At 43.2% G+C, this 22,386-nt stretch overlaps 2 protein-coding genes across 2 annotated transcripts; both read right to left on the reverse strand.

Annotated features, from left to right (window-relative positions):
• Positions 1-1,053: 1,053 nt before the first annotated feature.
• On the reverse strand, positions 1,054-4,979 carry COQ7 (coenzyme Q7, hydroxylase). The gene is made up of 6 exons (XM_063345057.1): positions 4,855-4,979; positions 4,526-4,725; positions 4,025-4,139; positions 3,773-3,912; positions 2,279-2,347; positions 1,054-1,628 (listed from the first exon to the last, which is right to left on the reverse strand). Exons 1-6 carry the CDS (start codon positions 4,919-4,921, stop codon positions 1,551-1,553), a joined length of 669 nt encoding a protein of 222 aa, XP_063201127.1. The 5' UTR covers positions 4,922-4,979; the 3' UTR covers positions 1,054-1,550.
• A 227-nt stretch (positions 4,980-5,206) lies between these two features.
• TMC7 (transmembrane channel like 7) lies at positions 5,207-22,113 on the reverse strand. The gene is made up of 16 exons (XM_063344823.1): positions 21,910-22,113; positions 21,458-21,701; positions 18,705-18,853; positions 18,187-18,354; positions 17,918-18,003; positions 17,235-17,380; positions 15,799-15,946; positions 14,149-14,319; positions 12,545-12,702; positions 11,519-11,636; positions 10,875-10,972; positions 10,390-10,573; positions 9,465-9,595; positions 9,038-9,193; positions 7,514-7,592; positions 5,207-6,353 (listed from the first exon to the last, which is right to left on the reverse strand). Exons 1-16 carry the CDS (start codon positions 21,959-21,961, stop codon positions 6,294-6,296), a joined length of 2,148 nt encoding a protein of 715 aa, XP_063200893.1. The 5' UTR covers positions 21,962-22,113; the 3' UTR covers positions 5,207-6,293.
• Positions 22,114-22,386: the final 273 nt, after the last annotated feature.

The raw sequence follows: 22,386 nt of genomic DNA on the forward strand, positions 1-22,386 counted from the left end.
TCCCACAACCACAGCTGACCTGTTCAATTAGTTATACCCCATTGCTTGGGCTAAGAAATACTGACTTCTAATACATCCTAGCTTTTAACCAGAAAACAAGATGCAAGAAATTCTGCTCCCTAATCTGCCAAGCTCAGCTATTTTTATTTAAAAAAAAAACCAAAAACAACCAAACAAAACCAAACTCACAAAGCTGTAGAAACTGGAAAACCTGTAAAACTGGGAAAAAAAAAAATACATTAGCTTACGGCAGTTCAACAAGCTGCATCTCCCCAAAGTTTTAGAAGTGTGGATATAAGGGGAAAAGCACGGAGATGTGCTTTCTATGTGACCCACAGTTTCATTCATAGCATTTCCCTCCCTGACCACATATAGTCAAAAGATGATGCTTCTCAGCTATACAAATAGAAGTCTCTCACAGGGACTTTAAATGTTTGCATCAAAATATCAGCATCTTCTATATTATCCACAGGCATTTGAGAAGTTATCCAATTTCATTAATGATGCGATGGGAAAACAATGGTCAGGAAGTTCTAAGACATAAAGACAGACCAAGAGATGCACCAAGAGATGCAATCTTGCACAAAGTCCCTCTCGTCCACCTTTCACCAGTTTAAGACACACTAATTCCATTGCTGTACTTTTATCATCTCCAATTAGCATTTAACAGAACAGACACGCACGTGTCTTTTTTTGTTTCTATTGCTCCATGCCAGGATGCCAGCAGGAAGTGTGGGGAATTTGCCTGAACATGGAGAAAGCAAGAGCGTCTCTATCCAAGAGCCACTGACGACTAGAAGCAAAGTAAGATAAATTGGAAAGCTCTAACAAATATGAAGTGGAATTCCACAGGTGCTTCAAGTTGCTCTCTCCACCTGCTTTATACCAGGGATCAATTCTTTACACACACATTCAAGACAAAAAACCAAACCACCAACAAAAAAATCCCCACAACAACAAAACCCAACGGAAGAAAATTTCTACTTAAATAAAGAATTCAGGATTGAGCGTGGAAAAAAACCACACCAACAAAAGTACAAACGAGTCTTCAAATGAAAGTCTCCTAATACCAATCTTTATTCAAGACAGACTGAAAAGAAATACTTAGTAGTACTTCACTCACTTACCCTGAAAAGAGAACTCAAAAATATCCTACTAAATCAGTATTAATCATTTTAAAATGAGCTGATGAGCTCCAGCTTATTTCAAGTACATATAAATGTGAAGGCAACAGAGAATGTATTTACCGTGTGTGTATATACATACACACACATTATATACATAAATCATGTACATACATACATATTTTGCTGCCACCTTGTGAACAGTCTCTGAATAAGGAGGTTTAGTTCATACAGACCCAATTCTGCCATCTTTATTCATGTTTAGCTCAGCTGACTTTAATATAGATGGGTTTTGAACTCAATATGACAAAGGATGGCTGAATCAGGTGCTTAGTGAAGAAAATTTTAAAATAACTATTAGTCTTCTGCAATTTCCATACAGTTTTGTGTCACAGGTTATTGCCACAAACATTATGGAAAATATCACTAAATTCTTTCTGATAAAAATATTGCAGCTTTGCATCCAAGTTGTATAGCTGTCTTCAAAACTGAATAAGCTGGTGCCTGTAAAACAAAGAATAAAAGATTAAATGCATCTAATGAAGCATTTTGTTTGAAACAGACTGTGGTAAGAAATAGTAAGCATTATCTAAAAAAACATAAACACAGCAAAACCACAAGCAAACAAAAAACACCACCAAAAAGGCCTGTATTTGTAGTCTTATCTACCCTAGAGAAAACCAAATTAAAAACCAATCAATTTCACAGAATGTTTCCATTTCTCAACAAATGTAAGCCAAGAGAGAAAGGGGAGAAGTCACACAGCCCTCAGTATTCCACATTTCTTAACATGGTTGTGTTCGTCTACCAAGATGATGCCTGACGTTCCCAGATGTATGGATAGCACTTACTAGCCTTCTCTTCAAAAATATTTAATCTAAACTTAAAATAAAGTTAAAAACTGCAGAAGACACCTCTCAGGAAAACACAATCACTTTAACACTTGACATGAGTTCCAACAGATGCAATTCTGTTACAGAAAAATGACACCTATAATATGCAGCGTATTCTTATATTTATCTTTGGGAAAGAATATCAAGTGCCTTATTTTCTGTTTCTCAAACAAAGAGCTACATCACGGTCACTGGATAAGGAAGATAAGCACATCACATCTACATCCTCACGGATGTTCAATTAGTTAACGTTGTACTTACTGCTTCTGCATCATGCTCAAGCCCGATGTCATGGTGCTCCCGCTCATCATCCCGAAATTGCTTTATTACCTTTAAAAGTAGCAGTTAATTAGCAAGTCTACTTGGCAGAGAAATCAAGGCAGCTGTATACAAAACTCTATGCTATTGACCACTGCATGCACCAGGACAAGGCACCTGAGGCCGAGGTCTCAAAAATTTCTCAACGACCTGAACCTCCAATTCAGCAAAAAGGGAATTATTTACAGCATTTCCCAAATTTAAAATTCTTTTAATATTCTCAAAAAAAAGTCTTTAAAAAAAACTAAGCTGCTGTTTAATATATCACTTTTTCACTGTTTGAAGAAAACCTATAACCTATAGTCATAGTAACTCATAACACTAATTAGTTCCCCAAATACAAATTATTCTCACAATTTAAATAAGGAAATTAAGGTCCCTGCCTTGCCAGATAATCAGTAAGGGTCTTTCCCTGTAAAACAACAGGCTTTTGTCCATTCTAGAAAACTCAAAAAATTATAAGACAAAATAGTGTTCTTTAAACTGGGACAAAAAAGTTTTAAGAATTTTCTCTTGAGATGCCTGCAGGTAACTAGGATTGCTTAATGAAGTGCCCAGAGCTTACAGACACCCAAGCACTGTCCCTACCCAACAGGTTTACATAATTTGGCTTCATCGCTAGTCCTCCTCATATTGACACTGTGAATAACCTTGCTGCTTAGCTTTTTCTCTTTATTTTATGCCCTCTCAGTTTATAGTCGTTATTTTCGGGGGTAGTATTTCCCTTGTGCACGTCAGCAAAGTCTGGGTTACTTCAGATATTATTTCTGTAACAAGACGACACATTGGGAGTAAACCAGACTTGGCTGTATGTTAAACTAAGCACAACTGAACAACCTGATAGCAAAAATGGAAATGAACACACAGACCCTAAAGCAAGCTCCCACCAAAGACAGCACAAACGAGCTCGTGCTGCACATGGAAACAGGGCAGTCTCTGATAAGCACCCTGAAGGAATGTGTCCCGATTTGATGCCCAAAATACTTGGGAAATTATTTTCTTGCAGAGCTAACAAACATTAGCTCCTTACGTGCTCTGAACAGTACTCAAGACTAGAACTATATAATCATATCCAGTATAAGAAAAATGTCACTACACAATCATATTTCCTCCTTTTGTTTCCCCTCTAAACCCTTCCTTTCAATTAAAACTAATCAAAATTAAAGCATAGTTCTCCCAGTCAAAAGGGAAATGCTGAATTACTGAAAACAGGCTGAAGATAATCCAACATACATTTTAATTTTGGTGCTTGATCAATTTAGTGCTGTGAAGGAAAAAAACAGCCTTTTAGCCTCAAGTTTATGTTGATTTCAGCGTTCTAAGCAATAGAACAAAAGATCTACTGTAAATTCTAAGAACATACAGTTTTAAAAGACTAAAGTCACATTAGGTCATTCAATGAGTATGTTAAAGTCTTTTTAAGTCACAGTTAAATACCTGCAACAGTTCTTTGTACTTTTCTGGATCCTCTTCCATAAGAGTTCGGATCTGGCTATTGTAGTGATCAGATATACTCTCTTCCACTGCCACTGTGCAGGCCATTGCACCTTTCTTTCCAAGTAAAGCACTTCCAGCCCCTACGATTGTGGTACCACACATATACAAACAGTGAAACCTGAAGCAATACAAATAACTTGCACATTTGAAGACTTCACGAAAACAACAAGAGTAGTAATAATTCAAACTCACCTAAAACAAAACCTGCTACATTCCAAAAAGGTAATAAAACAGTAGGTCGAACTCTGTATGCAACCATTAGTTCATTGAACTTTTTCAGGTGGTCTTTTTCTTGATTCCACATTTGCTGCAAAGGAACCCGATCACAGTAAAGTATGAAATCAGAAAAATTAAACGTTTCCAAAAAAACTTAATAAACACAAAGCCAGCTCAGGCCACTCACACTTTGACTGCAGAGGTAACACTATTTACATCTCAAAGAGGAAATGTTAAAGAAGGGCAGACGAGGATAGTTATAAACAGGAAACATAAACACATTTGCAAAATAAGAGTCTTTGTGACAATGCTGCAGCAGTTGCAGTATCGGTAACTCCCGTACCGAGTCATCCCACCACTCTTCATAAAGCCCCCAACGTGTTTAGAAAAAGATGCACAGCCACCAACTTCATTCCACCGTTGTTAATCAAATGCAAATGAACCAGAGGCACGGGGAGCGCTTTCAGGCCCGCTCACCTGGATAACGGGGCCCACGCTCGACCTCCCCAGGACGGCCATTTGCCCCGCATAGATGCGGTTGGCCCCGTACTCCCCGGCGTGGTCCACCCGGATGATGCGGTCGATGACGGGCCTGTTGACGTCCTCCAGGCTCACCCGCGTGCTGCAGCACCTGAGGGACACCGCCCCGGCGGGCACCGGCCACCTCCCCCGGAGACCTGCCGGAGAGACAAAGGTGAGGCGGGCGGCCCGATGCGGCCCCAGGCGAGGCAAGGCCCGCCTCCACCGCTCCGGGCGGCGCCCCGACGGGCGAGGGGTGGGGGGCGGGCGCGGGCCCCGGCGCCTACCCGGCCCACAGCGGAGGGGCCGGCCTTGCCCCAGCGAACGCCGCACGGCCGCGGCGGCCACCTCCATCCCGCTGACCCCGACGCCTCCTCCGGTGCGTCGCGCCGCCGGAACGTCATCACCGCGGGCCGCCTCCGCACCGCCCCCATCCCGCCCTGTCACGATTCCGATTGGCTCCCCCGTCGGAAGAGATTGGAGAGCCGAGCTGTCAGTCAAAGCCGGCGTCCCCTGGTTGCCATGGGAACGGGGGGCGGGGCGAGCCGAGAGGCGCCGGGATCCGCCCGCTGCGAGTCACGGCAAACGAACCGTTAAACGTCTGGGTTTGTATTTAAAAAATAATCATTTATTGAATGTTAATTTCTTTAAAATGACGTCAGGAGACATCCCGAAATATTACACAAAAAGAGCATACTAACTATCTATCACACACTATCACATACTGTCAGTGTGCCACTGGCAAATTTCAAGTAATAAACACAGTTCTGTACAGAAAACCCCAACGCACAACCTCTGAATGAAGGAAACGGTCCGTGATCTCAGAAACACCGCCCCCTCCGAGCCACACAGCTCCAGCAGCTCATTTAAGCAACAAGAAACAGGAATTTAAAGGTTACGGACACGCAAGTTTCTGAATGTTCCATTTCCAAACTATAACTTAACTCTCAAATATTCACATTTTAGAACAAAGAGAACAGTAGTCAAGACGTTTGTACGAGAACAAAACACAAGTAATAATGCCTTAACCCACTTAAAACGAAAGGCAGGCCCCAGGTGCTGCCCAGAGCTCACCCACAGCTCCTGCGTCACCGTCCTTCCGCTGAGCCTTTCCGCGGAGCCACCCGCTGCTCACCTGCGCTCGCTGGCTCAGGGCAAAATAAATATCAAAGTCTCTTCTCCAAAAGTACTTAGCAAACGGACCTCAAACCCACGCGACATTTCCTTCTCCTATGCACCATTTCAAAATACTGACGTACGTCTCCCTCTTGCTTTGGTTTTAAGAGAAAGGAATTGGGAACATGGGAAACCACACTTTCCCCCTCCCTCACGATTCTTAAAGCGTAATTTGTAAAAAGAGCATGAAAGTTCTTAAACAGAAGTTTAACTGAAAACAAATTTCAGTTCTGATCACATTTTACCCAACCCCCCGGAAAAAATAGGGACTTAAACCCCAACAGCCCTTAAATTGTAGCAGCAATAAAGTGTCCTACTGCACAATTTTTTTTGGACAGGTCTAACAATATAAATGAGCTCCATCTCTGGTCTTGGAAACTGTGAGGCTCACAAGCATAATCGAGAAAAAGACCATAAGTGTCCATTACACAGAGGGCAGTGCCAGGGTGCCAGTCAGCTGCACAGTTTTTAGGTGCTGCAGATGGTTTTACTCTTATCTAGTGGTTCTGGGAGTTTCAGGAAGTCAAATTCTTCTGGCTTTTTGTGGTTTTCAAGGATGCCTCTGAGCCTCTGTTATCTTTCTGATGAGGAACAGCTTGTCACGACTCTCCTGGAAAGGCAGAATAAAAAGTACGCTCTTGGTGAACAAAAGTAGTACAAGTTATCTATGAACAGCTCATTTCTTTATTAGAAATAAACAGCTGCACTTACCACATTGTACTCTAATTAGTGAGTTACACTCTCAACTGCCTGAACAATTTTAAGTTTACAATAGCCTTGACTTCACTTATTTCCTATTAGGTCACATATTAACAGTTCTGCGTTGAGCCTAGTAAAAACATCTCACACACCTAAAAACTTAAAACCGCACTTCCAAGAAGCCTAACAACGGTGAACAAAAATAAAAAGTGCACCAGGATTTTCAGAGTTCCTCACTGATTTGGGAACCCCTGAAAAAGCGATAAAGCTTTTGCTCCTAAATTCCTTAGTCTTCAAGAATCTGACCCCAGCACAGTGTTCTTCTAAGGACGGGCTGTTAAATGCCATATCTAAAAGAAGCACGTACCAAGAAATGGGCTATTTCCTAAGAAAGTGAGAAGCCTTACTAGTGAGGCCAGGTTCTGCTAAAGCAGAGCTTGACAGACCACAGTATACAAACACCGTCAAACACGCCAACAGCTTTTGGTGGCCACAAAGAAGCCTGTCTGCACTGGCACCGCTCCCCAAAGGACTAGTTAGTGGCGACTCACTCCACCTTGAGCACCTGCTGCGAGCGGAGCCAGGACCTGCCTTCAGGAACAGGTCCAAACACGATGCAGTAAAAACACAGGCCTGGAGGGAAGGGCAGGGAGATGGGTGCCTGTTTGCGAGACCGGAGAAGAAAATAGTGGTGGGGGTTGTGTAAGATGGTGGAGGGGAAAGAAAGCACACGGTTCAGGTTCTTGTTTGGCAGAAAAAAACCCACGCAGATGGTTGTATTTAATCAAGACAACAGATGGGACATGACTTCTCAGAAGCATATCTCAAGCATGTGTGTTGCCCAATATAACCACACCTTGCTGCAGATGCAGCTGATACCCAAGAAAGCCAGCTAGACACAGAAATACTACTGCGCTTTGGTTATTCTTCCTGTGTAATTTGTAAAACATTCTCCACTGCCTATGCAAAGACCGAGAAGCCAGAAGACTATGAAAACTGTAGTTACCCTACATAACTGAGGACTGACACAAAGAAAACTTTAGGGGAACAGAAAAGTGGGTCAAATCTTACCATAACCAGTTGCTCCCTCAGCTGCTCAACCACTCGTTTGTGTGCTCCAGCCAAGGCAATAAAATAGAACATAATGAGGCTGCAAACAACAAACCAACATTATATGTTAGCATCATGCAAAACAGAATTAGTCAGAAAAAGACTGTTAAGGGCTAGAGAAATTGCCGGTTTGTGCATTTGCTTCAGATGAGAAGCCGCTGGGGAAGAAAAAAAAAAAGACTTTAAAAATCCATATACAGCTGGGGTAGGTTGCTCAAAAAGCATCTGCTGATGTATTTGTGCCGCCTGCAGGCAGGGACAGAGTGCTAGGGGACGTAGAGGCACGGCCACTTTCAGATGTTACAGATTGTGCTCTGACAGCTCTCTCTAGACTGTCAGTTCCTGCCCTGCTCTAAGTGTATGTACGGGGGCTTCGCTCCTCAGAAATTAAGTTTAATGAGGTTTCACTGGAGTAACTCTCTGCTCCCATTGGGGTTTATAACTACGATAAGCAGCCACAGATCAGCATGGCAGCCACTCCTTATAGCACATATTCCAGATGTAATCTGTGACCCACATTATCCATACTGCATTACATGATGAAGAGCAGTAGCAAGAACTAGAATGGCACAAATGCCTCATAAATCATGTATTTTCTTTTCCAAGTAATAATTAGTAGGGCAGCAGTGCAAGTCATCCTCCACCTCTTACATAGGCTTTATGATAAAGTAAAAAAAGAAAAAAAAAAAACAAACTGAAAAAGAGGACTTGATAGTTCCTGTAAACGCAATAACAGGTTCAGTTCAGGAGAACACATAAACATGTGTCACGAAGAAAGGGCTGGGTCGAGTATGAAACAAACTGCACGGTTTCTCAAGTGTAGAAGTTGTAGAAAATACCAGGTATTAAGGCTCAAAGATCTCAAAACAATCAGGTTAAACTGAAATGCAAAAAATTCCATTTAAAAGTAAGATTAAAAAAAGCCTTTTTACTGCAAGAGTGACCGAACACTGGAACAGGTTTCCCGGAGAGGTTGTGGAGTCCCCCATCTTTGGAGATATTCAAAACCTAACTGGACATGGCTCCTGAACATCTGCTCTACTTGACCCTGTTTTACGTAAGAGGGCTGGATTAGCTGACCTCCACTGGTGACCTCCAACCTTAAGAATTCTAGGATTCTATACTGAATTTTATCTTACAGAATTACAGTTTTGTTTGTTGTTGGGGTGTTTTGGTTTTTTTTTTTTAAACCAAGGTTTGTGGATAGGATTTGTGATCACAGAGCTTACAATAACAATTTGCAGAATGATTCACAGTTAACGCTTGAGAAAGACAAGTGTGGGACATGAGATGTGCAAGAGGAAATGGAATGAGTTTCATGAGTTTCAACACATGGGCAAAGACAAGAGCTGAGGATTTGTATGGGCTTTGATGCTTTTGACTGCAGATGGAAAATCTGGTCTAATAGTTGTTTGGTATCAGTTCACTAAGGAAAGAAATGAACCATGCAGCTGCATGACTGAATCAGGTCTCCACAGTACTCACCAAATGACCATAAAAAAAGGCACTGCAAAGGCTTCTGATGCTATGCCATAAAGCACCTGCCGCAGACCTGTTGGAAACCCATCTATGGTATGTGGAACAACTGCCCATGAAGTGTTAAAATTCCTGAATGGCCCACATGCCTTGGAGGAGGGGATACTGTCAAAGAAGCAGAACAAAAAGGATACGCTACACCAAAATGTAAAGATAAAACAATCCAACACAAGCCCAGCACATTTTGCTGATGAGGTAAAAGTGTCCTTTGTATTTAAAACTGTAATTTTTATTTATATGAACTAAGTTGTAATTTGATTTATTATATACTATATATTGTATTCGAATTTACCATTCCAAAGTTGTGTGACTGCTTTCAGGGAATTGAGAACCTCAGAACAAATGTCAACTTCATAGAAGTTAAATTGTCACTTACTGTGCTATGCTAATTCCCAAAGGAATAAAAGCCAAGAGGAGCCCAATCAACAGCACCACCAAGAAGAAAAAATTGGAACTTGATGCTCTGATAGGCCGAGCTGCAGGTTTACGTGTGTGTATCAAACTGATCTGAAGACGGAAAGTGAGCAAGACTGTTACCAGCACATCTATATACATACATCCAAGTATACTTTCCCCACCAATGGAATTTTTCATCCTCAAATATGCTACCAGCTACCACATAACCATCCCTCCTCTGATGTACACGGACTGAAAAGGGCTAAGACAAGAACGCTTTACATCCAGCTGTAAGTCAATGTCTCCTATTCTGAGTAAGAATTTGATCCAGAGGGCCTCATTCACTTGCACAGAGTCAACTGTCAGTCATTTGGTGTATGATCCATGGCACAGCCTTCAGCTTTGTTCCGCTACGTCTTCACTGGATACATCCCCTCCCCCAAGAGCTAAAATATCAGTAAGAATCTGATGCAGAGAAGGAGCTGTCTGGTCTGATATGCAGGAATCACATCTTGAACATCCAACCCAGCTTCCATTTTGCTTCCAAATTTTTATCAGCTTGGCAAAATTTTGTCCAAGTTCTAAGCTGTGATGCAAGTAAATAGATTATTGCAGAAAAGTGCTATAAAACAGCTTTATTACATAAAAATATTTTATTAAAAAAAACCCCACACAAGTAACTGAGGAGGTAGTTATTAAAATGTTGGTTTGCTTGATTTCAAGCAAAATTCCACCTTCTCTTAAAGGCAAAAAACCTACAGAAAATGGAATACCATTACGTCATTTTCACTACACTGCATCCTTGGTTGTTTTTAGGGTTTTTCGTTTGTTTTATTACAAAATATCTATATTACAAAAACCAGAGACGTGCTCAATTTTGTTTGTTTATGACACACCTTCATTACCTTTTTAATATAAAAGATGATGAAGTATTTTATAGTCGCTATTGCAGGAAGAAGTGGTGAAAAGAAGGTTCCAATCCAGCAGATAGTCTGCCCATAAATGATTTCCAGGACATTGTCAGAAATTCCAAATTCCTGCAATCCACACCACTGAACTGGCTTGCAAGAGCAATGAGTAACTAATAACCTAAAATAAAAAAATATCATTAGTTCTAAATTGAAGTTATAGACCTTAGCTGAACTCCAACAGATTTGGAACACGTAGACATTTAGCATTTAAGCATTAGACAACAGAACAGAAAAATGTCTGAAGAAAAAAAAAGACTCAAATATCAAAAATTAAGCAGCCATCGGAATAGCAAAAAAAGTGCTCAAGCCACCAGAAATATGTTTGTGTTTTATTTTAAAACTGGTAATCTGGTTAGAAAAAAGAAAATGTGTTTCATACGTCGTTTGCAAAAGTATGCTCAAAAGGCAGAGATACTTACATTCTAGGAAAGTCCACAAACAGGATCACAGCAAGAATTATAATAAAATCAAATATCATCAGCTTATACATTTCTTGCCCAACTTCAGATTCCCAGCACTATAAAAACAAGTCAGGAAAACCAAGATTAGGAGTCTAAATAACAAGTGAAAAATAAATCTGTCAATCACTAAAGCAACAAATGTCTCTGTTAACATCATAAAATTCAAATTGTATCAACTCTCATTTGTAATATAATAAGTGTTTCAGAGCTTCCATGTCAAGCTGTTTGTTTTGTTTTGTTGGGTTTTGTTTGTTGTGTTTGGGGGTTTTTTTGAGGAAAGACCCTTTGTCTTTTTGGAGCAATAGGCAGTGACACAATTGTCTCCAAAATTGAGCTTCCTCAAACAATCCTCATGGTAGTCAGAAAGTCTACGCTAAACAATAATCTGCCACTGGACTAACTGTAATGAGAGTTTTAGAGAAAACAAAAGACCTGTGCAAGAACTGTACTGGTCTGCACTGAGCCGTAAGAATCAGCACCAGGTATAACATGAATGGCAAGCCCAGGTCTGATTCTGAATACCTCTAGACAAGCATGTCTCATGCAAAACGAATCTCTATTCATAAGTTCAGACGATTAAAGACCAAGATAAATCTGCTTACAGGATAGAGTTCGTAATTGTATCCACAGGCGTTACACTTGTCGGTGGCACAGTAGGAGATCTGACTCCACAGCGAGAACAAGAGAACACCGATATTGGCCAACCGCACAAAGACACACCTGGAAGAAAGGCAAAACCCAATTCCAAACCTGCCAAAAAAAGTGCCATTCTAACACCTGGCTCAATTTGCACAGGAGTCCAAGGAAGGCTCAAAACACAAAAGGGCTGTACAGAGCCTTAATGGAACAACCAGCTACATAATAAACACATGTATTTTATTGGTATTATGTTAAATTGCTTTTCACCTTCCCTGCTTTAGGCTACAGCCCCCTGCTTCTTTTCGTAGTATTGTTCCTAGGTCAGTCACTTCAGTTGCAGATCTTGACCCCACAACGGGCTGCAATTCTCTCAAGTACAGTTTGAGAGGCCAGGTGACAACTCTGTGTGCAGCATTTCCCTCTCATGTGGCTTCAGGCCTTCAGAGACACAGCCAAATCAGAAATAGAAAGCACAGGGCTTGACAGAGGTTCAGATGCTTCAACCCAGATCTTACTGCCTTAAGCTGCCAAACGCTAGCTCTTCATGCTCTCACACTGAAGTATCCTTTATCCCAAAACTTTTAATTGCTGCCTTGAGCAGCGCCTTGCTTCAGTCACTGCTGTACACACACATTTGCTCATTCAAGGAACTGCTGCATGCAAAGCGGTGTGAATGCACGGCTCTGCAGCCACAACTTCTCTACTGACTATTTATTCAGGTTGTTGAAGATGTCCAGATCACACAGCTAAATGAGACTTGAGAGGGAAACTTGGACAGCACTGTACTGTCATCAAAATAGGAGATTGTTTCCAGATTTAAAATTAGTTTCCAACTAAACATAAGTCAAACAATGCCTCCTTGGCTTCCAATGCTCAGGCCCTCCAGTGCAGAGTCCAACCTCCCTGCTTTTTCATATTTGAATGCTTGCAATACTTCTACTAGGAACAAGATATTGAAACATTCAAGGCTACAATAAAAATTTCTTTACCTCATCAACGTCAGCCTGATCTCAAAGGCTGGTGAATAATCTTCAAATCTGATCAGAAATGAGAAGATCTGAGGAGCAATGAAGTTGGCCAATGTGATTACCATGGAAGGCAAATACTGCACTAAGAGATTAGCCTGGAAGTTCATGTTGCTGACGTCCTGTACAAGAAGAGACGAGAGAAATACAGTACTCAGAGAAACACAGCTTCCTGACATCGTGGTTTCTCCAGCTACCCACCAGCCTCTCTTGTCCAGGATTTAGGTAGCACCTTTTACTCTGTCTTCATCCTCCACCTACATTTGGAATTACAAGCCTGACCACTGCTATTTATCTCTGCGGTTTGCTACTACACATTCTTGCTTTCTCCTGCCCCCTTCATCAGCAACTCCCCTCACCTTCAGGTATTAATATTTTAGCACTTCCCAAAAGCTTCTGTTTGAAGAGACTCATCTCACCAAGGCTTGTGTCTGACTATGTTGTCTAACCCAGCACTAAGGCTACCATTTTCCATGCCTATGCTGAAGTGCAGACACTTTTCAAGTTATTCTCACTGGTGCCAAGCAGCTCCCCTGACTTTCCTGCCATCTTAACAAGCTCCTCTACCTACTCGTTGAGGCAAGGTCAAGGTATCAACCCTTACACATAAAGCCGACAGCAAGTGAAGCTGTTTTTCAAGTTGTTCAGTGTTGTGCTATCCTCCTTCTCTGCCCTCAAACAATACCTCTGACACAAACTTTTTTGGTCCCCATTTCCTGCTTCTCTCTGCAATCCTGGCAGTTTACAGAAGTTAAGAGTTAGGTCTACCACAAGCACAACTTTCCCCATACCCAGCTAGTGCCCGTCATATCACCAATGAACAGAGGGGAGAGAAAAAGTGCAGTCCCTGTTCCTATCCGGCTAACTCAACCCTGGGGTCCTAAAGAGAAGTCAATTACTGTTGCAAAATTGTTGAAACTGTTATCTGCTCTTGTTCTGCTTCTGAACCGCTCTTCCCTCCTGCCTGATCTGACAGGGGTGAACAATCCCATCCAACGTCATTCTTTGCACTGCTGATGCAAGAACCTTTTCTTCTGCAAAGGGCTCCGCGTTCAAAGCCTTCCTGTTTCCTCACACCGCTGTAACTCACAATACAGATCATAATCTTTACTTTCCCCTTCCCTTGCTGTTCATTTTTGCAGTTCAGCAGCAAACCAGATCAAGAAACCGATCACATTGAAGTTTGTGTCAACCAGATCAGTTCCCTGAGCCAATTCACTGCCCAGATACGAAAGCGCTCGTACTAGCAGATCACAGCGAGGTGAGAACAATTACTGGGGAAGGCAAGTGAGGGTTGCTTTTCTTGTCAGCTGTATTAGCTCCAAGGCAGAGAGATGACACTGGAGCCTTTGTATCAAAGGGAGACATCACTGCAAGTTTTTTTGCACATGGTTCTCGATCTTTCTCACTCTCTCCTACTGAAAAAAATTCTAAGTTTGTACAAAGCATTTTCAGATCCCTTGCATGAGAGGTGCTATATTAAGATACTCAACTCTTTCACAATAGTTCCTCTTGCTGTAATCACCAGCCCCGATTGAATCTCTCCTAACATCATGTCTGATACTTACGTTAGAGTTTTCTTGAGAGAAGACAGTTGCTCTATAAATAGAGTAAAAACATCCTGATAAAACTGCAATGACAATTATATTTATAAATATTCTCAGAGAGTAGATGCGTAGCTTTTCTTTCGTTGTCCTGTCAGCTATTTTTCGCTTCAGTCTTTCTTCCTCCAAGTCTGTCTACAAACAAAAGAAAAAGTATGTGTAGTTTTCTGGTGCAGTGTACAACACTCGACACCACGTCTTTTACCTCTGGGATGTATAAATCTACAGCCTGTTCTAGGAGGGTCACTCCACTGCCTGCCCAAGCACACTGGACAGAGTACCTTTTCATCGACTCAAACAGGTCCGTGCAGGAGTGGAAGCCCCTGTGTGCTCAGTCTCCTCAGGCAGAGGGCCCTGAAGCCCAAGACAAGTGTCTCGTAATCCTCTTATCTCTAATATATCAGTAATAAATCTCATGGAGGACAGAAAGACAACTTGTCTGTTTATCGTGAGAGACTGATCTCAGATAGCTCAGTATTAAACTCTGAAGTGGGTAAATCAGCCCACTCATCTCCTTACTTCTGCAGGTAAGTAACCACCCTCACCGCTATGGCTGCAACTTCCTTCTCCTACTCTTTGTGAAGGAAAATTGGGGGATAGCATAGAGAGAAAGAGGTGCTGTCTTGAGCAGATTGTCATGTAAACTTGATATGTTTCACCTTAGCTGATTTGAAAATACAGTATCACTTGTGAAGACAATTTAACCTGTGCAAACCCACACATTACCCAGGTATTTTCTGAGGACTTATTTCCATCAAACAGTAATATTAAGGGGGAAGTTTTTCTAAGGTGTGAGTTCTAGAGACACAAGTGTGGTAAGTGAAGGAGGCTCTGGTTATGTGATGAAAAAAGATGACTGTGAACTTTACTAGAGTAGAAAGCAACTCACTGTAATTTATGAAATCTGTAATTACTGGTTTGTGGCTTGAAGTGGAAGTGTCTTTTCAAAAGGTAATTGTTCCACTACACAAACCTCTGCTTCCAGCGTACAGAGAGCAAAAGGGTGGTACTGGTTTCACCAGAAAAGCCTTTCAGATTCTCTTTTCAGAGAGCTTTACGATTTGGGAAATCTACTAGCTGCATCAGCTAATGTGCATGTGCATCAAAGACACCTAGTGAAAACTTTCAGTATCTTCTTACTGCAACAATGCTCTCAACTTGTACGAAGAGTATGATCTGAATTTTATTGCTCCCTAAACTACTGTCTACCACATTGCAGACTTATAACACAGCATACTCAAACTGATTCCCAACAGTACAAAAGTTATGCCCACCACTAGGATAGCTTTTCCTGTTGGATTGTGTAGAAACTAACACAGGAAGCAGGACAGGGATGTGAGGAAGAGGCAGATAAGACAAGCAGCTCAGAGCCTGGCTGCAGTCCCCAGTGGATGGGGGAAGGGCCGTCGATCTCAGCGCTGATCCTTCTCATGTTGCACCACAATTCTAGCTACCTAGAAAGCATGCAAGAGGATGTGGGCTGCCCTGCCTCCGTTACAAACTATTGCAATGCTTCTTATCTTTATTCCATTACCTGCAGAATTACATACTTCTCTTTTTCAGCCATCTAAGCTATATGAAACAGTAATCATAAAAAAAATGAAAGTTACTCACTTGGAGCTCATATTGCAAGCTGCGATGTTTTAGCCGTGCTGCATTTGGATCTGTAATGCAGAAGTCCCAGCCTGCAAAGACTTTGTTACAATAACTCTGAAATGGATCTTTATTATGCACCAAGTTCTGCTTAAATCCTCCCACAGACCTAGAGAAAAATGCACCTTTACTTCATTCATGAAAAGACGTATTTTATCCACAGAAAACAAAACAAAAAAACACACCTCAAGCAACCTGGCTCATCAAAGATTAAATGACACCCACCCCTGTAAGTGAACAGATACATTTGCTTTATATCAGCAAGCCTCTGGGATACTTTCAGTGTGAGGTTCTGCAGCAAAGTCAGCTGAAGCCATGACTGACACAGGTTACTTCCCTCTGCAATTAGCCACAGTCATACCTCATCCACTGCTTCTCTGACACTTCAAAGAGCTGTCTCAGGAAACTGAGATGGCAGCCCCCACAAAAAAAAATAAAAATTCTCCAACAACTACTTTATAGTTGAGGGTCTTTTATTTATATGCATGCATACGTATGAAAAACTAGTACTTGAGATTTATTTATTTTGCTGGCTTAGTTTCCCAAACACGGACAAAGGCTACTGTGGCACTGCATCCTCAAGCAAAAGCAAAAGATTCTCCATTTCCATTTCCCTGTGGAAAGAGACCTGGGAGTCCTGGTGGACAACAGGATGACCATGAGCCAGCAATGTGCCCTCGTGGCCAAGAAGGCCAATGGCATCCTGGGGTGCATCAAGAAGAGTGTGGCCAGCAGGTCGAGGGAGGTCATCCTCCCCCTCTGCTCTGCCCTGGTGAGGCCGCACCTGGAGTGCTGTGTCCAGCTCTGGGCTCCCTGGTTCAAGAAGGACAGGGAACTGCTGGAGAGGGTGCAGCAAAGGGCTACCAAGATGATGAGGGGATTGGAACACCTCTTTTATGAAGAAAGGCTGAGGGATTTGAGTCTTTTCAGTTTGGAAAAAAGACGGCTGTGGGGGGACCTTATAAACACTTATAAATACTTAAAGGGTGGGTGTCAGGAGGATGGGGCCAGGCTCTTTTCAGTCGTGTCCAGCAACAGGACAAGAGGCAACAGGCAGAAACTTGAACAGAGGAAGTTCCACCTAAACATGAGGAGGAACTTCTTTACCCTGAGGGTGGCAGAGCCCTGGCACAGGCTGCCCAGAGAGGTGGTGGAGTCTCCAACTCTGGAGACATTCCAAAGCCGCCTGGAGGCGTTCCTGTGCAACCTGCTCTGGGTGACCCTGCTCTGGCAGGGGGTTGGACTAGATGATCTCCAGAGGTCCCTTCCAACCCTATGATTCTGTGTGATTCTGTGACTCCATATAAAACAGTTCTAGAATACAGCACGTTCCCTATAAGCAAGAATGCAATGGAAGCTGCACGATAGGTAGCAGTAAACTGTACCAACATCTTTACCTTTTTATTATCCAGACAAGACTTAACGCGAGGTAGCCAAATGTAGCCAGCAGATATGCTAGTGGCAAGTTGTACTTCTGGATACTGATCCATTCCGCATCTATCGTGTAATAGCCATAAAACAAAACTGTCACTTCAAGGAATCCCTGTGAAAACATGAAGTTTAAATAGAATTTGTAACAGTAGCAGCAACTGCGCAGTTAAATCCAACCTGGTATTAAGCAATCATTTTGTAAATTTAAAATTACTATTGGGGGGCCCAGCAAGCTACAATGGTCTGTAACTCCTAAATACTGCCACTGCTTCTACTAAACTGTAATGCAGACAGTACGTGCTTAAAATCCCTCTCCTCTCCAATCAATGAGCTCTGTGACAAGGACACTGAGACCCTACACAGACAGCACAATAGGCAGTGTGCTCCAGAGTATGTAATGTTTAGCAGCTGGGGAGGAGAGGCACAGGCTGCAGCACGTGGCCAACCAGGCCTTGTGGACGCTCCCTAAAAGTCAGTTTGAAAACTCCCCTTCTCACAGTTAAAGGATAAAGGCTAATTTTACACCAGTGATGCATATGCCTTACCATTTTTCAAAACTATCAAAGCTTCATTCCCCAATGTTTTCACACTCTACATGCGAGACACAGAAGCTTAATTTAAAAAAAAAAAAAAAAATCTAATTACTTACAGTGCCACTGAGCAAATCTTTGAGGTAAGTATAGAAGTAAACAAGTCCCTTATTACCACTAGGTTCATAAACTGTGCAGTGAGGCTCTGTCAAAAGAAAGGCAGGAAAAGTCATCCAAATGGCAATGTCCGCTAAACGGCAAGATTAAGTTAATTCAAACGTGGCAAGTTCTTATAAAAAAAGCATTTATTTCTCCTGGGAGGTGGAGGAAAAGCTGATGGAAAGTGGGAATCTTAAAAAAAACGTCACTACATAGAGAAGATGTTTACCTACGTTCTTTGGAGGAATTTTAGCAAAGCTACTGTTGAACATTCCATACTTAGAAATGATGCTGGGAAGGGTAACAAGACTGAACATCAGGATAAAAATTATAAAATTGAGCAGGACCAGAAAACGCAGGAAGGAGAAGTAGGACTGGATGCCAGTACCAAATTTCCCTGCGAATAAAAGAAACACGTGCCAATAATTAGGAGGATAAAATCACTGAAAATACAGAAAGAGCAGATTACCATTTCAGTTACATTGAATTAACTGAAGAAATATTAGTAAAGCTAATTTTAAGTACTGCAGGATTTTAGCAATATAACTGAAATGGAAATGTGACTTTTTAATCATTTTCTGCAATATATTTCCTTCTAGCCCATCATGAATTTTACATCAGCTATAATAAAGGAAGCAGGTAACTTCTTAAACGCATAGTTATATCTGAAACTATGCTCACACGTGTAAAACTACCAATAACAGAAGCACCTTGAAAGAGGAGAAACTGATGTAAGACAGTAAATACCTTCTATGCTATGAATATCATGTCGCCAAAGCTCCAGGTAAGATGACAATTCCTTGACTTCACTGAGGACTTTTTTCAATGACTTACTGCTAGTTCTTTTCCACTGTTTCCATCCAGATAAATATTTTATATCAGCCTGCTGACAGTACCTAAGAACCAAGATATACAGTTACTGAGCACAAGAAATACTTTTTCACTCCATGTAACAAGGCCTAGCACAATGGAGCCTGCTTGCAGCCTTCAGAAGGACAGCACGGTGCTAAAAGTTGGAGTAACGCACGCTGGCTGTCCCCATCTGTTCCTCCTGGTAACTGCAACATCGAGTTAATTCAGATATAGCAAGTCCTCTCACAAAAAACACTTGCCTCTCTTGGAAAAAAAAAAAAATAGCCAATTGCCAATAGCACAACACAGAAAAAACATGTAGCTGAACTTCCTGGTGGGATCTTAGGAAAGTTGCCATTAATGGTTTGATATTTACAAATGGCTGGAAAACTCAAAACTTCTGACCAGACTATCTTCACCAAGAAGCTCTTAAAAATTTCGCCAAAATATTTAGCTTTCCTCTTTTAATGTTATAAATGCAGCTGCTCAAGAGAGAAAGTTATTCTATTTTTGTAGAAAATGTACAGATCTCAAAATCAGAATGAAATGTCAAAATATGTTGTGGGAAAAAAGGTTAAAAAAAATAAAGCTATGAAGAGGTTTAAATACTTCATTTGGATTTTATAATTTTAACTTTTATATCACATTCCAGTATATAATAGAAAACAAATATTAAAATTATTCATTTTTAATTATTCAGCGTTTATAGCATTTTGAAAAATTCACTGGAAAATGCCAACTCAATGAATTTGAGAAAGTATTCCTTTGCCAACATGTGTGGGGGTGTACAGTTCTAATAATAAGCCGCAAACAAACCCCAAGGATATACCACAAACTGTAATTTCAAGTAACTTCTCACAGATTTTCATACTATATACATATATTTGCATTTTTAAAATTGCTGCATGGTCAGTGACAGCATTAAGGACACTTCTGAGAGGCTCAGAGTTTGCATTTCATTTTTTCTTTTAAGAAACCTTAAAAACAGACAAAACTTCCCAGACACATAGCTTGAAAATTGACTTGTATGCAGCAAATGCTGTTCCAGCCTCTGATGCCACCGAAGAAGGGCAGCAGTTAAGTACCCATGAAGACACCACGCTAGAGTAGAAGACAAAGTTTTCAATTTTAAAAGAGTTTATACACAACCCTACTTAAGTGCATAAGTGCAACGCTGTGCCACTGCCATGTGTGCTGTATGCTGACGGAGCTTCCATATCCTTCTCAGCTGAAAGTACAATTAGCATTTTGGCAGGAATCCAAATTAAACCTTATGTGCAACAATCAAAAAGGCAGATGACCTCATCTTTAAGTGCAAATACAGCTACTCTCAAAAGATTTCAGTTTGTGGTAACTACAGGCTGCAGCATGTAGTGTTTTAAACAAACACTTTGGAGAAATATCTGGCCCGTCTTTGGTCTGCATTTTAAACAGAGGCGTGGGCTGCATATTCATCTGCGTTACAGAAGTTGAGTGTTCAGCTTTCAGGACATTTATATCAAGCATTTCGTGTTAGCAGCCGCTGCACAATACACACAGATCGCTGATCCGCAGAAGCGCCAAGAAGCCCCACCAGGATCTCTCAGTGCTAAAACATGTAAACAAGGCTGGGACATCCCAACTCCTTTCCTATCACGTACCACGGCTACAGGACCACAGTTCCTTTTTCTTGAAGAACTGCACTTTAAATACTCAACTTCAAATAAAAACTCAATGTACTGAGCACTTTCCTTTACCGTGACCTAGATCTTCTGCTGTTCCTTGCGTACAGGCTGTAGGGTTAAACTTAACTCAAGAGTCAGGCTGTAACCCACTTCCCATTGCTCTTGAGAGTTACTCTTGCTCTCTGTGGAGCACTAGAAATTGTACTTTCACCTCTCTCCTGTTTCATAATCACAACTTAAAAAGTACCCAATTTTAACGCGCAGTTCCCTGACAACGTAAAAACACATCCTGCATCCTCTCCCCTCAAAGGAGCTTTCAGCCCAGCAGTAAGACATGAGATAACAAGCAGAGAAATACAGGCGGGGCCAAACATGCCCTTTGCAACGCCCTCCCTGATGGGGGTTACCACCAGGGGGGCAGGAGCGGCTTACAGCTCACGGCAGAGAGCAACGTAAAAAGGGATGTGGGGAAAAAAAAGAGAAGAAATGGTCATGGAAAGCTTCTTTCCACCTGTACTGAGCCACACCAGAGATAGCACTACGTGTTTTGGAAGAACTGCTGAGAAGCCTCAAGAACAGCAGCGGTGGCGGAGCAGAATGTTGACGGCAGAAAACCCACAGTGACCCCTAAAAGCACAAAACCCTGTGGCCAAAAAAAAAAAAAAGGAAGCCAGTAAGAAACGCGTTTGGCTGCTGCAGGTAATTCTCAGTTTTGACTCATTTCTTCCAATTCAACCTATTCCTCCCCCCAGCTACTCCCTCACGCCACCCGGGGCCCCTGGCCACACTCCTGTGGCGGCAGGTGCCACAGGGAGCCTGGCACATTCTAGCATGACTACCTGGGCAACAAACCACACGCCACGGGGTGAAACACATATAGAGGAACCCAATTCTGCCTCAGCCTTCCATTACTCCTGCGTTGCGTTTAGAAAAAGATAATTAAAAAAAAAAAAAAGAAGAAAAAAAAACCGTGTAAAGGTTAACCTTAATCTCCTCTTCTCCGCGATGGTCAAGGGGTGCTCTCTGGCGGGGCGAGCGGCCACCTCGTCTCCCTCTTGCTGCAGCCCACGGCCCTCAGCAGCGCGGAGCCCCGCGGGGTCCTGGGAGGCCGCCCGCCGGTCCTGGGTGCCGGCGGTGGCGCGGCGCCTCAGCGCCGACTGGTAGCTGGGCAGCTGCTGCAGGAAATCCACAGGTGTGGCGCCGCGCGTCTCCTCGGGGAGGAAGACCTCTGCGAGAGGGAGGAAGCACAGGGGCTGCCGACCCGCCACAACATGGCACCCGACCGGCCGCCCCCGCCGCGGGACCCCGCAGCGCTGAGGCAGGCGCGGGCAGCGCCGCTCCCGCCCGTCCCTCCGCGCTTCCCCTCGCCACCTGCCGGAGCCGCTCCGGTGGGCGCTGCCGCTCCGCTCGGTCCCTGCCTCCCCCCGCGCCCTTACCGCTGTCCAGCCGCCAGCCCGCCGCCTCAGCGGCCGGCCCGAGCCCGCTCATCTCTGCCCGGGGGAAAGCCCTAGCCCCGCGTCGATGCTGCCGTTTCCGGGTGCCAGGGAGCCTGCGGGGCTGTGGGGCGGCGGCTGCCGGAGAGCCGGGGCCGCTGCGGCGGGGCGGGGGCTAGGCTCCCCGCTGGGGCCGCCTTCCCGGGGCGCCTCGCCCGCAGGGGGCGACCGAGGCGCCGGCCGCCCCGGGTGAGGGGGTGAGGTAGGGCGGGTGGCGGCGGTCGCCCCTCAGGCGGGGAGCTGCCAGGGGGGTCGGCCCCTCCCCGGCTCGGCACCGGGCGGGCGCGGGGCTTCTCGGGCGCTTCTCGTGTGGCGCCCCGCGGCGAGGGGAGCGGCTGAGGCGAGGGGCCGAGGCCCGCTGGGCCCGCTCCCCTGTAGGTTTAAAATAAGGGTTTCGATTTGTGGAGGTCAGAGTCTTTT

Source organism: Chroicocephalus ridibundus, chromosome 8 (assembly GCF_963924245.1).
Source record: "Chroicocephalus ridibundus chromosome 8, bChrRid1.1, whole genome shotgun sequence".
NCBI lineage: Eukaryota > Metazoa > Chordata > Aves > Charadriiformes > Laridae > Chroicocephalus > Chroicocephalus ridibundus.

Bases quoted from the DNA above. Each gene is read 5' to 3' on its own strand.
- COQ7 (XM_063345057.1), bottom strand. From the start codon at position 4,921: ATGGAGGTGGCCGCCGCGGCCGTGCGGCGTTCGCTGGGGCAAGGCCGG. The intron at 2,348-3,772 runs GTATTTAACTGT...CTACTTTTAAAG, and splicing joins AGTACAAAGAACTGTTGCAG to GTAATAAAGCAATTTCGGGA. The intron at 1,629-2,278 runs GTAAGTACAACG...TTTGTTTTACAG, and splicing joins TTGAGCATGATGCAGAAGCA to GCACCAGCTTATTCAGTTTT.
- TMC7 (XM_063344823.1), bottom strand. From the start codon at position 21,961: ATGAGCGGGCTCGGGCCGGCCGCTGAGGCGGCGGGCTGGCGGCTGGAC. The intron at 21,702-21,909 runs GTAAGGGCGCGG...TCCCTCTCGCAG, and splicing joins GGGCTGGCGGCTGGACAGCG to AGGTCTTCCTCCCCGAGGAG. The intron at 11,637-12,544 runs GTAAAGAAATTT...CCTTTCTTCCAG, and splicing joins ATCAGGCTGACGTTGATGAG to GTGTGTCTTTGTGCGGTTGG.